The 15,168-nt window shown below is 40.9% G+C and overlaps 1 protein-coding gene across 2 annotated transcripts in view; it reads right to left on the reverse strand.

The window, feature by feature from the left end:
• Positions 1-4,783: 4,783 nt before the first annotated feature.
• The window catches only part of LOC137416782 (uncharacterized), a 35,965-nt gene continuing 25,580 nt past the window's right edge, over positions 4,784-15,168 (reverse strand). For both annotated transcript variants that reach the window (XM_068102408.2, XM_068102407.2), the window contains exons 3-4: positions 11,891-11,950; positions 4,784-6,151 (exon numbers count right to left, since the gene is read on the reverse strand). In XM_068102408.2, coding sequence (XP_067958509.2) covers positions 5,190-6,151; positions 11,891-11,950 — 1,022 coding nt within the window. In that variant the 3' untranslated portion in view covers positions 4,784-5,189. The remainder of the gene's footprint in view (positions 6,152-11,890; positions 11,951-15,168) is intronic.

The raw sequence follows: 15,168 nt of genomic DNA on the forward strand, positions 1-15,168 counted from the left end.
TGGTGGCTGACTGCCACTGATGTGGAATGTTATGTGGCATAGAATGTAAGAAAATGGCAACTTGTCAAGAAACTCCACTGGAATTGTGGATTTTTGATTTGAACCGTTGACAGAAATTGAACCCTTATTTTCTCTGTCTGTCTCTCGTACACTATCCTGGATGTAGGGGATCTCTGTGTCGCTCCTGGGAAATCAATCAGCTGTCTCTGTGCCATGGGCTTGCTGGAGAAAACTGTCCGGGTCTATACAACAGCAACAACAACAGTTTATTGACGGTCAATATTTGCAATTTTTAATTCCAGAAACGGTTAACTGCAATAACAACTCATGTTAATTATAATAATGCTGTACACAGTTATTCACCAAAAAAACTATTATGAATTTGTTCCATGGTTCCAGGGATAAGACATTACGTCGTTTTTTTGTTTTTCCCCCATTTCTTCATCCCTCGATGCCAGTGTTCAAATTCCAGATTGAGGAAGGGAAGATTTAATGACTCGTGGAGCCATTTTGTAGCTCAAGCTCTTATTACTCAATTTTTGGCTATCAGTAACAACCTGTTGGGTTAAGAAGGAGTTAAGTGTGACTAAGTGGACTGGGTAGATAGAATTGTGTTGCCATTTGTGTACTTGAAACCTGGGAGGAAGAAATACATACAGCTTCAAGCCAATTTTGCATTGTATTTAGTAAGCAAATCAGAATGTGGTGTGACCACCACCGAACGTTATGTTTTCACCCTTGTTTGTATGCATAGCTACAATACTGGGTACACTTTTACACAGATTAAATAAAATGCCCTCAATTAAAAAAAAAATGAATTGAATGAAAAGACACCTTTGGTTTTATGTTGTAGCAAAGTCTTGAGGACCTGCAAAAACCAGATTTTCACATTATATCATGCACTTAGATTTGCGATGGTTGAGTAAACAAGACAAAAATGGCATATTTTCGAAATAAAATGTTACATTCTCACTATGTCGATTTTTATTCACAGTCTTCAAATAAAAATATGCATTGATGATTAAAATTGTAGTTAAATGGAATGTTTGTCTTGTATGTCTCCTGGTGGTTTTTTACATTTTCTAAAATTCCTTGAAATGTGCAATGCGTGGCAAAATAAGTGATTCGTGCATAACGCTTGGTGTCCACCAAATTCACAATAATTGTGATGTCAGTTTCATTTTCAAGTCACGAAGGACTCGTGAAATGAACTAGGGGTGTAGGTTAAGAAATACCTTAAGAAAAATGCCCAATCTTATTCTTCATTCGATCTTATTCAATCGATCAATCATAAAGTTAATTTTTTTCGCAATAATCTTGTCGTATTTTTTTCCGTGTCCGCCCAGTTATGCACGAATCACATCCCAGCAAAAGTGAAAAGAAACCCGCATCGCACGAAACTTGATGTGTAACATGGGTCCCGTTTGTTGTGATAGCAAAGCAGTCACTCGCTGGCAGACGACCACTCATTTACGGATGACGTCAGAACGTTTCATGTCCGTGTCCTCCGGTGCTGCATTATGCATGAATCCAGCGTGTGAAGTGCACTCGTTTTCATTTTGGTGAAAATGAAACATGCAGCAGGTCTGATGCTTCAAACTCAGATACTCCAATATATACCGAACTAGATAGTATTCATAGAATACTTACCCTGTGCAGTCAACTTGGTGTGAGCCAACTCTTCTATTTTTGAACGTTTTTTTTTTTTTTATCCAATCTGGCTGCCAGACCACCTGAGCAATGACATCATAACTTTATATTCTCGAAATAATTGATGCATAGATCATGCTCAATAAATTTCAAACTGATCAGATGAAGCATTATCCTGTCGAATTATGACGTCATAATTATGGCACCAATGACGTCATCGTTAACAACACCTATTCCCCATATGGAGTTATTGTCGCACAGCGGAGCGAAAGGAGGACTATGGTTTTCCCCTCCGTCCGTGTGTCCGTCCGTCCATCCGTGCGTGCGTGTGTGCATGCGCGCGGGCGTGCGTGCGTAAGCGAAGGACCGCATTCGAATTTGGTGTGTGGGTGCAACCCACGTCAAAATCCAAGATGGCCGCCGCCATGTATGTCTGATGCCATGTATGTCTGAACCTTGTGAGCTGAATATCTTGAAAAATAAGCGAAGTACCAACTTCTAATCTGGTGTGTGGGTGTATCTCGGCATAAGGAAGAACGCCATTGAAAATTCGGTCGTCACGTCAAAATCCAAGATGGCCACCACCATATATATATGTCTGTACCTTGTGAGCGAAATATCTTGAAAAATAAGTGAAGTACCAACTTCTAATCTGGTGTGTGGGTGTATCTAGGCACGAGCAAGAACGCTGTTTAAAATCGGGTCGCCACGTCAAAATCCAAGATGGCCACCGCCATGTATGTCTGAATCTTGTGAGATGAATTTCTTGAAAAATAAGCAAAGTACCAACTTCTAATTTGGTGTGTGGGTGTATCTCGGCATAAGGAAGAACGCTATTGAAAATTGGGTCGCCACGTCAAAATCCAAGATGGCCGCCACCATATATATGTCTGAACCTTGTGAGCGAAATATCTTGAAAAATAAGCGAAGTACCAACTTCTAATCTGGTGTGTGGGTGTATCTAGGCACAAGCAGGAACGCTGTTTAAAATTGGGTCGCCACGTCAAAATCCAAGATGGCCGCCTCCATGTATGTCTGAACCTTGTGAGCGAAATATCATATCACAGCATGTTTTCTGCGTCTTCCACTTTGTCAACTCGCATCACTTCCCCGACGGGGGACCGAGGCGTAACGCTAGTTTACAATGAGCCACGTCTCAACTTTTTAAATGCTGACATGGCACAAACTTTACCTTACTGAAATGCAGACACAAATGCTATATTTTCATCAGAAATCGTGGGAATTTCGCCAAATCTGTTTTCGTCGTGTGTTAATATACCTCAGCGATTGACAAATCTGAAATCAATTTGATGTGAGGTCAAAATGACCCTGTGAGGTCGCTCCATACTTTGCCTGCTCTTCATGTGCAGTGTGATAATTAATTCCATGCCCATTCTAGAAGATTCTTCTTCACGCAATAACAACTTCTAGCTTCCATACCATACATCCAATCATCTTGAAATTTTGCACACTTGTTACACTTCATTACCTCTACTATAATATAAAGTTTCACGTCGTTCAATGACGCGGTTCAAGAGTTATAATTTTAAAAAATATTTTCGTTTAATTATTTATATCTGCCAAACCACATCACCTATCGCAAATTCCAAAAGGTACTTTTGGTAGACTGATATGCTGAACACATCTGTGAAGTTTCCCCTCGATAGGATCAAAAATGAGGAAGGAGCTAGGTTTTAAATGTTTATGCTTAAAATCATCATAACTCCAAAACAATGTGACGCATGCCATCATGCTCGCTGACTTTTTTGTTCGTCATGGGTATACGATTCTGCCTGCAAAGTTTGGCCTCGATCTGTTCAGTCGTTTTGGAGAAAATTGGATTTTAGTGGTTTTACAGGCTTTTCACTCGAAACAATATGGCGTCCAAACCACGTGACCTACGACGTCATTATAATTTTTTTCCTGCATCAATGTATACCGAGAAGATGCTCAAGAAATTTCATCCTGATTGGATTAAGTTTTTTACATGTCGAATTATGACGTCATAACGGCGGCACCTATGACGTCATCATTCACATGTTATTCCACATGGAGAGTTCTTTGCAATGAGACCTGTCTCAATTATTTCTGTACAGCGGTTTCTGAGATATAGAGGTGCAATTTTTTGGGTTTTTTCCAAGATGACGCCCGTACCACGTGAGCTGTGTCGTCATAATATTCGCTAAAATATTCTACAGGAGAAGGAAGGCCCTCCTATAGTGAAAATTTCATGACAATTGGACCAACGGTTGCTGAGAAAATGAAATTTAAAAATGCAGACACGCACGTACGTACGAACAGACCCGAATGCTTAACCCTGCCTTTCGCTTCGCGAGCACAGGGTAATAATAATACAGCATACTTACTGTTTCCTGAAACTTTATTTTTCCACTAAGATGTAACACTTAGTGTACCCAGTATTGTAGCCATGCACTTGTCTATTTTTCCTGTTTGTTTGTGAACAGACATCTCAAAATGTTGAATATCTATCTCAAAATACCTCAAATATTTTGAAAAGAAAAAAATATTTCAAAAAATATCTCAGAATATCTCAAAAAGTTGTAAACGGATTCCGACGAAATTTGGCGGAGAGGTAGTGTATGTGACAAGGATTAAATGATTAGATTTTGGTGAAGATTCGGATCTGGCTAGTAGAATTTTTAAGTGATTCTTCACCAATGGGAGATAGAGCCAAAACCGACATAGCAGAATATCTCAAAAGGTTATGGACGGATTTGGACAAAATTGGTGGACAGGTTGGGTGTATGAAAAAGAAGAATCGATTTGATTTTGGTGAAGATCTGAATATGGTTTGGATACGCAATTATTTAATTTTTTTTTCAGTGATTATCCACCATTGAGAGATCTGCCAAAAATCGATTTTATCACATTTAAAAAAAATTCTGGACGAGTTATGACTAAACTTGGTGGACGAGTTGGTTAGTTGACAAGAACAAGCCAATTAGATTTTGGTTCAGGTTCAAATCCACATCCGGCCGATCAGTGGGATACAAAACATGAACTGGTGAGCCATGCTCTCTACCGAGTGCCGTTCTAGTTACCACTTTAATTCAAGGTTGGATATCAATGGGGATTTGGGGCCATTGGGATTCATGAATGACTCATTCAGATGTACCTTTTTTGCATTTTTATTGCAGCGCATTCCGCATAAATTTACACAATGATAATTATTTCATCCTAGTCAAAGGCATCCGCATCCATCCTCGACCATGTTGTGGAAAAATCTGCCGAGGCTCTCACTTTTTTTTCTCCGTCCTCCCTTTTTCATCTTTATTCCTTTTGTATTCAATTTTGGTTATTGCTTGGTACATCAAGTTGTTGATCAAATTATTTCAGTGATAACACCTGTGTAGTTGTGAGGTGTTGGAGCCACTTGCAAAGATCTACTGACCCCAACCAGGAGCGTCATATTCCTACATGTCTGCATTTGGTTCCGTAATAGTCGGTTCCACTCTCTGCCCACCATAATACCCTAATATACCACCTTTGTTCATTCCTCAACATTCCCCCATTCCCGTTCACTGCGTCGCGGGTTTATCCTGTTCCTGTCCACTCGTAGCCGAGGTTTGTCTCAATTTGGATTGTCCTATTGATTGACCTGCTTCTGGGGAAGTCTTCGCTTCCAGCCGGGGTAGCACATGGCATAATTTCCCAATTATTGTTTCATATGGTAGATTATTCAGGACAGTTGTGACGAGGGGAAAACTTCCACTTTGTTTAGCTTTTAAAGTATCCTTTGTTAAAACGACCTGAATATTGTTGAATCTGGAATGGGATCTTACATGTGTCCTATAGCATGATAATTTACGAAACTCTTTAACACACACAGTGCACTTGTACTGACATTCTTTGTTGTGTGTTCTCATGTGCTGCTGCAGGCCTGAAGCCTGCTTAAAACCTTTGCCACAGACAGTGCACTTGTGAGGGCGTTCCACCTGATGAATTTTCAAGTGCGTGTAATAATTTGAGGACCGAACAAAAGTCTTTCTGCAAGTTGGGCATTCGTAAGGCCGTTCACCACTATGGACTCTCATGTGATCCCGAAAGGATGACGACAGAAAGAATGCCTTGTCACAAATAGTGCATTTGTAAAGGCGCTTATCATTATGATCCCGCATATGAGTGCGACAGTGTGCTATGTTCCTGAAGGTTTTTCCACAAACTGAACAGTTGTAGGGTTCCTCCTCATTATGAACCCTCATATGAATGCGATAGTGCGACGGACCCCTAAAGGCTTTTCCACAAATTGAACAGCTATATGGATACTTGCTGTTATGAGTCCTCACATGAATGTGAAAGTGTGACGACTGATAAAAACCTTTTCCACAGACTGAGCACTTGTACGGTAGCTCACTGCTATGGCTTTTCACTTGCTCTTGACAAGATAAAATATCAGATGTCTGAATGGAATCGCTTTCTTGATCACTCAACCCCACGTCGTCCTTGGTAGAGGGAATCGTTATGTGCTCTTCTGATCTCTCTGCGAAAATCAGAGCACAGAACAAAATCAAAGCATAAATAAAAGCATGAAAGAATAAATAAATAAATGAAAGAATAAAAGAATGAATGAAAGAATTAATGAAAATTAATAAAATAAAAAATCAATAAATAGCCCTTTCTGACAATCATAAAATCACTTTGTCAGCAGTACCAGTACACTTTACCAGGTATACAACCATCAGGAGACATCATGATGATAACATCATTAACATGACACGACATGATGATAACATCAGGATTCTGCGATCGATACAAAGGCCTGACTTCATAAATCTCAAACATTTTGCTCATTTTGTATTTATGGACAGAAAGTAGACAAAGCTACATTTATCATATACCCCAGGAAAAAGGAAATTTGAAGACGGTGCAACCCCTACATTGGGAGCAACTCATTACGACATCAAATTGTTACTTCCGCATCATGTCTGACATGATGGTGCAACTGAGCACACTTTCCTTTGAGCTGTTTAATCTGACAATAAAACTGTCGCATTGGTGCTGCGCAGGCAGTACATTGCATCACACACTGCACCAACCATTCAACATTCGGTGTTCAACTGTGTTCCAGGCACATGATGGTCTAATTCGTCTGATAGCATTAGTTGGTGGACGTTAAAGATTCCACGGAGTATCTCACAAAGAATCGGCAAGTTATCTACAGCAGCCTGAACAAATTAGAAATTCATGCCAAATATTTTAGGTCAGACCAATCAGATTTACCAAGCCACACCATGCATGTTCAGACATCTATGTTGCGTTCTCTAATAACTGCCAAAGAGATGGTCACCTTTATGGTGACATGGTCTGACATGGTCAGAGGAGCTGAGAGGAAACAGAACAAGTTTTAGGAAACGTTTTAAATGACAAGATCAAATTATGAATGCTTATCATTTTGGGAGATGAATGTTGGAAACGAAACAGATAGAGTACGTTTAGATGTTGTGTAGAATGGCTTAGCTACTCAGACATGTACCGATGTTTGTGAACAAGCATCAACCAGCCAGATTGGTGGCAATTAAAGTCTCCACATATTAGAAAGAGCAAACAGAGGTGAGAGGAAGCAGAGTGCAAATGTTTCCTGAGAGAATCTCGTACAGTCGTGGCCAAAAATATTGGCACCTTTGCACATTTTTCAAATAACTCACAATTTTCTCTAAAAATAAGTTGAAATTGACAAAATAATTTTGTCTCCACAATTCTTTGTTTCACTGTTAATATTACAGTTTAGGAGTCGCAGAAGGTGAGAGAACGAGGCCATTCGTAGGGTTCGAAGTTGGTTTATTCAAACAGCAAGATCCAGCACACAAAAAGCGAAAGGAAGTCGGCCCGCTTATATAAAGCCAAAAGCCCTCTTCGGAGGGCGTGGCTCCGGCAACCGCGCGTGCGTCACGTCCACACAACCAAAAGTCCAACATGCCCGTGCGCGTGTATTATGCCCAAATAAGGTAATGGTTACCTGCACATAAGGTAACCGCCACATGCGGTTACCTGCACATAAGGTAACCGCCACAACAGAACCTTTGTTTTTTTATTCAGACCTTAATATATCCTTTTAAATCAGAAAATAAAAAGAAATGGCATTGACAAAATTATTGACACCCTAGACTTAAAGTGCAAGTAAAGTGATAATATATATTGAGCCTTATTATATAATATATCCTGAAGTTATGTTTTACTGAAATGAAATCTTTGAAATATTATTTTAACTATGAGAAAAACACTTTTTCCTGGAAATTTCCCGAATGAATTTCAAAAGTGGGCGGGGCGCATCTGTGACGTCACGGAAAGACAATAGGCTTATTGAGGTCAACAACTATGGCGTCAGCGAGTGCAGAAATACTTGTGGAATTTGAGTGGGAGTGAGAGCGAGTTTGTGCTGGATTTTCGGAGGATGAGGGAAGTTCTTGCGATGGATTTGTCAGAGAAGAGATTGAGGAATTTAATGTGGATTTTGCTGGGATTAAACCCGATATGTTCGAGCCGGAGCGCGACGGTAATCAGGCTAATGGCGGACCGCGAAACACAAATGTCGAGGAAGAAGCATCCAGAATGGGAAACTTATGTAAATGTCTAGTTGAAAGGAAAATAAAACAGAGGACACGGTGAAGAATTGTGGAAAGACGATTGGGCCAGTGGTTTGAGAGTAGGAGAGACAATATGGAACACATGTAGAAAACCTGGAAGCAGAGCAGGTTTATTTTACTTACTTATTAAAGAGAGCTTGATTGATAGTAATAGTGTAAGATAAGACTGGTAAAAATATGCAAGATATAATAACTATGTAAATATGTAAGAATATGTAATTACATATGTAAATATATAAGATATAAAAAAATATGTAAGAATAAGATGTAATAAATATGTAAGATATATTAAGACATAATATGTAAGATATAATAATGTAAGATATAAAATATGTAAAAATGTAAGATAAGTAAATAAGGTAGAGAATAGAATAGAGTAAGGAAATAATGAAGTGACGGAAAGAGGGTAGAACAAAGCAAGTGGCAGAGCACGGTCCATGCGGATGAGAATAAAGAGAAACGGATACATAAATGTTTACACAAAGCATTGAAAATACAACTTCCAACTGGAACAGGCAACAATAAAATGAATCGGCAAGACAATTCCCAATGGGTTTCTTATCTTTTGAACTAGATCACTTGGAGTCCAGGGCCAATGCAGTCTTCAACGAGGAAGCGGAAGTGTGATGTGGGGCTTCAACATTGACAAAGGCTTTTCTTTCGGGCTTTACCGTATTTTAGAGTTTTATTGTTTCCAGCATTTGGGGTTTGAAAATCTATAAAGTAAGCCTGTGACCATGTATATGTACATGAACGTGTACATGGGGAAAAAATAAAACCTTTACAAAAATGTGTAAACGTATACATGTACCATTGCTGATCTATACTGTGAAAGGAGTGGGCCTGTAAATCCAGCTTCTGTCCATCCATTCGTTCAGGGTGGGGTTTATTCCACCAGAGTATCAGATTAGTTCCCTCCGGCAATGGTTGGGGTAAAGAGAGGCGAGACCTGCACATATTTATCACCGCCATGTTGTTATAGACGTTTTTTCAAACACAGAAACGTATTGGTGGCTGCATTCATGAGCCATTGCTGTTAAGTTACTTTGACTTGACTCGAAAATTCATGCCTTTTAAATTGAGATGAAAATAAATATGAAACAAGTCAGGAGACGACGATGGTTCACAAGCAAGCGGTATTCTTCGGTTCGATTTCAAAAATTCGGTTCGATTCCGACAACTTTGAAAATTTGACCTTTGTGACTTTGAAATGTCAAAATGAAGGTTACTGACCTTGAAATGAGATAGAAAATAATGTATAATCAGTTATGAGGTTAGTTAGCTCCACAATACCGAAAATTCGGTTCGATTCTGACAACTTTGAAACTTTGACCTTTGTGACCTTCAAAGGTCAAAGGTCGAGGATTCTGAAATTTGTTGGAAAACCTGTATTTCATTATGTCTGTGATAATATAAGATCATGTACGACATTTCACCCTATCAGGAAGCGAACAATGTAATAAAACCATAAAAAAGACTTTTCTAAATTTAGTGACCTTGTGACCTTGACCTTGGGGCGAAAATGAAAAATCGAGCTCCGTGGGGCTAGACACATGACATTGGCCTAACCAAATATCGAAACCCCTGTCAGATTCCACCAAATCCTTCGGAGAAGATGTAGCTTGAACTCGATTACCCCCTAAAAAGACATCTTTTTCGGGCGTGGCGCGGCCCACAATGGTCGCAATACGCCCACTCTAGGCAGGACACAACTAGATCATGATATCAACCTCCCACCCAAGTTTAATCAATATCGGATGATATCATCGGGTAGTTATGCTGCGGACAGACAGACAGACACAGACAGACATATGCACACACATGACGAATATAGTGGTCACTTGATAACTCGTGAACCAATAAGCAACTTTAGGGCTTTACCGTATTTTAGAGTTTTGTGCCAGTCTAGCAAGATGGGCAATGTATAATAATAATAATATAATAATAATAATAATAACAATAATAACGTTAATAATATTATAATGATGGATTAATTCCATAAGATAAAGCTGCAAATTAAATGTAACGTAATTACTACAATTATTTCCACCATCAAAACAGTTGTTGTTGTTGTTTCATGTAACGTAATTACTCTTGGAGAAATCTTTAACTTGTGTTGGACTAAATGTTTTTGGGAGCGTTGGGGTGGAAGAAAGCGGGTGGAGGGATGGGGAGGGTTAGAGGGTGAGGGTAGGAAATGTAACGTGATTACTCCAAGACAAATCTTTAACTTACAGTGCATTCAGAAAGTATTCAGACCCCTTCACTTTTATCACATTTTGTTATGTTGCAGCCTGATGCTGAAATCGTTTAAATTCATTTTTTCCCTCATCAATCTACACTCAATACCCCATAAGGACAAAGAGAAAACGGGATTTTAGAAAGTTTTGCAAATTTTTTAAAAAGAAAAAACTAATATATCACATTTACACAAGTATTCATACCCTTTGCTATCACACTTGAAATTTAGCTCAGGTGCTTCCCATTTCTCTTGATCATCTTTGAGATATTTCTACACCTTGATTGGAGTCCATCTGTGGTAAATTCAATTGATTGGACATGATTTGGAAAGGCATACACCTGTCTATATAAGAACTCACACCTGACAATGCATATCAGAGCAAAAACCAAGCCATGAGGTCGAAGGAACTGCCTGCAGAGGTCAGAGACAGGATTGTGTCGAGGCACAGATCTGGGGAAGCCTACAAAAAAATTTCTGCTGCATTGAAGGTTCCCAAGAGCACAGTGGCCTCCATAATTCTTAAATGGAAGAAGTTTGGAACAACCAGGACTCTTCCTGGAGCTGGCCACCCGGCCAAACTGAGCAATCGGGGGAGAAGGGCCTTGGTAAGAGAGGTGACCAAGAACCCGATGGTCACTCTGGCCGAGCTCCAGAGCTCCTGTGTGGAGATGGGAAAAACTTCCAGAAGGACAACCATCACTGCAACACTCCACCGATCTGGGCTTTATGGCAGAGTGGCCAGATGGAAGCCTCTCCTCAGTGAAAGACACATGAAAAGGGTCAGAATACTTATGTAAATGTGATATTTCCGTTTTTTATTTTTAATAAATCTGCAAAACTTTCTAAAATCCTGTTTTCTCTTTGTCATTATGAGGTATTGAGTGTAGATTGATGAAGGGAAAAAATGAATTTGAACGATTTAAGCATGAGGCTGCAACATAACAAAATGTGAAAAAAGTGAAGGGGTCTGAATACTTTCTGAATGCACTGTATGTTGGATTAAACGGTTTGTCGTGAAGCGAAAAAAACGTTACGACTTAAAAAACATGAGTTATATATCATTTTTTACAGCACGGACGCAAATTAAAGATTTGTTTAAGCATGAGCACTCTCATTTGTGTCCGGTGGTCTTTCATTATTTTTTTGCGAGGGGTGGGAGGAGTGGAGCGGGATGCAGACAAATACACGTTCTATTTAAGGCTTATTGACCTGGTAGATTTAAACGTTTACACGTGTACACGATAAACGGATGGACCATGTACACGTATAGCATATTGCACGGATATGCACAGGCATACTACAAAGGTATCATTCCAACCTTCTCCAGAAAACAAGCCATACAATGAAAAGGCCTATATTTGGTTAAATACAGCAAACTGGAAATATCTCATACCTTCTTTAATTTCCATGCACTCCAAAGATGTAGGCTCAATTTTCACGATTCTCACAATTCCTGAAGAAAAATATGAACAGTTATTGCAAGAACAACTTTAGGACCAGCCATGTTTTACATACAAGTGGAATCCTGCTGGACAAGTGTAGGGAGAAAATGGTTAAATAAAGACGGTTGCAGGGGAAACGGGCAGAGGAAGCATGTGAGAACCCTAACCCTATCCCTAACCCTAACCCTATCCCTAACCCTAACCCTATCCCTAACCCTAACCCTAACAACTAACCCTAACCCAGACACATGCACATGTGAGAATACAGACGTGCCATAACACGAAGTGAGGAGTTCCAGACAAAAGGGGGATACAATGTTCATGGGTGTATTGTTCGTGGGTTGAATTCATATACAATCGTTGATACAATGTTCGTGGGTTGAATTCAATTAGCCGATATGAAAATCCTATTCAAATTTCATATCAATTGGATGAAAATTGAGGATTTTAGAAATTTGAAATTGTTGTTGTCCTTTGGTCTACGTTGACCTTTTGGCCTATGCCGATCTCAAAAATAGTTGGTAGTTGAATTCATTTAGCCGATATGTAAATCTCATTCAAATTTCAAGTGAATGGGATGAAAATTGAGGATTTTAGAAATTTGAAATTGTTGTTGACCTTTGGCCTATGTTGACCTTTTGGCCTATGCTGATCTCCAAAATAGTTGGTGGTTGAATTCAGTTCGCTGACATGAGAACCCTATTCAAATTTTAAGTCAATCGGATGAAAATTTAGGATTTTAGAAATTCGAAAAAAGTGGTTGACCTTTGGCCTATGTTGACCTTTTGGCCTATGCTGATCTCAAAAATAGTTGGTGGTTGAATTCATTTAGCCGATAGGTAAATCCAATTCAAATTTCAAGTCAATCGGATGAAGATTTAGGATTTTAGAAATTTGAAAAATGTGGTTGACCTTTGGCCTATGTTGACCCTTTGACCTCAAAAATATATAGGATTCTGTCAGACCACGAACTCTACCATTTGGTGAAGTTTCGTGAAAATCGGTATAAAATTGTGACCTGTGGGCAAGTATAAGTGAGCGGACAAACACACAAATGAAAAACCACTCATAGAACGACACTTGGCAAAACATAATAAAGTAGAATGGCATCCTTTTGACCTCAAAAATAATTAGTGGTTGAATTCAGCGACCTGATATGCAAATCGTCTTCAAAGTTCAAGTTAATCGGCTGAAAATTGACAATTTAGGAAATTTGGCCTATGTTGACCCGTTGGCCTATGTTGACCTCAAAAATAGATGGTGGTTGTTGTTTTTTTTTGTTTTTTTGTTTGTTTGTTTTTTGTATACAAGATCGAGGCTCATGAAAGAGCTAACATTAATCACACAGAAAGACAAACCGACACATAAAACATATAACATGGGGAGCGGTAGACAAGATGGGGAGAGAAGGGGAAGGACACAAACACAACATTTGAACACCGAGAATTTCCGAGGGACACACTATACAGAATATGTGTCTTACGGTCAACACACACGTAAGATAAATACAGTTTCGACAAAAATACAATTGTGAACAATTACTTAACTTCGAGCGTGCGTGAAGATCGTGGAACAGCTTCGAAAAACCGTGACCGCCCCGACAAGATCTCGCGAGTTAGCCGATATGAAAATACTGTCGTGTGACACCCCCTCGGTTAAGACCGAGAAAATCGTGAATGGCAATCGAGCTTAATGAGGCGTTTCCAATTAATGGCGGATCATACACGAGTGGGGGGGGGGGGGGGCGGGGGGGGGTTTGGGGGAGAATGCCGCTTACCTTCACGGTCCGCGATGTCTTCTCCCTGTGGAAATTAACTTTTGTCCCATCGTGCGCCTTTGTCCATGTGCGCTATCTCGCCCCGCCCCCATTATCTCCTTGCCTTTCACCTTTTGCCCTGTTCACGTGACTCGTGGTTGTCCCTCTCGGCTCCCTCTCCCCGTTGGTATTTTTGTGAATAGAAGATTGTTCTTCACGGTTCTGGTTAAATATGTTTAAACTTTCCCCTGCAGTGTTTTATTCAGTGGTTTATTACAACATGCTGTTTTTCTTCCTATTTAAAAGGCTCCTTTCAATTTCCTCTTCAACTCATTCCATTTCAAAAAAATATTCAATCTCTTATAATTCTTTCTCACGACATGCTCTAAATTCTCATTCATTCCACCCCTCCTCCATCGTTCTTAAACGGATCGCTAACTTGAAAATCACAACAAACCCAATTTGTTATAAATGTTCATCTCTCATTAATCATCCACTTTCTAAACTCCCCCCTTGCCCCTCCCATCCAAATCTCCCCCCTTGCCCCTCCACTCCAAATCTCCCCCCTTGCCCCTCCCCTCCAAATCTCCCCCCTTGCCCCTCCCCTCCAAATCTCCCCCCTTGCCCCTCCCCTCCAAATCTCCCCCCTTGCCCCTCCCCTCCAAATCTCCCCCCTTACACCTCCCCTCCTAAACTCCCCCCTTGCCCCACCCCTCCTAAACTCCCCCCTTGCCCCTCCCCTCCAAATCTCCCCCCTTGCCCCTCCCCTCCAAATCAACCCCCTTGCCCCTCCCCTCCAAATCTCCCCCCTTGCCCCTCCCCTCCAAATCTCCCCCCTTGCCCCTCCCCTCCAAATCTCCCCCCTTGCCCCTCCCCATCAAATCTCCCCCCTTACACCTCCCCTCCTAAACTCCCCCCTTGCCCCACCCCTCATAAACTCCCCCCTTGCCCCTCCCCTCCTAAACTCCCCCCTTGCCCCTCCCCTCCTAATCTCCCCCCTTGCCCCTCCCCTCCTAAACTCCCCCCTTGCCCTTCCCCTCCTAAACTCCCCTCTTGCCCCACCCATTCAAAACTCCCCCCCAACCCCTCCCCTTCAAATCTCCCCCCCCCCCCCCCACCATCCCTCCCAAATTCTCCCTCCTCCCACCTCCTTCTCAAAGCTACCTGCTCCCCACTTCGTCTCCCTTCTACCTCATACCTCCACCTCCCCCAACCTTCTACTTCCCTCTGCCCCCCCTCAAAAAACAAAACCCCTCACTGTGCCTCATCCCATCACCATCAAACCTTTCGTCCTCTTCATCCTTCCCTTTCTTGTAACTCCTCTGTAATCTCTGACACACTATCAACTGCTCTTCCTACCTCCCCCTCTCATCCTTCATCTGACCCTACCCCTCCCCTCTCCTGTCATGCACCCGATGCTCCCACTCTCTTCTCATTAACGGTATGGACCTCAAACATCCAGGGCCTTCGCTC

This window comes from Myxine glutinosa, chromosome 1 (genome assembly GCF_964187855.1).
Source record: "Myxine glutinosa chromosome 1, kmMyxGlut1.1, whole genome shotgun sequence".
Taxonomy (NCBI): domain Eukaryota; kingdom Metazoa; phylum Chordata; class Myxini; order Myxiniformes; family Myxinidae; genus Myxine; species Myxine glutinosa.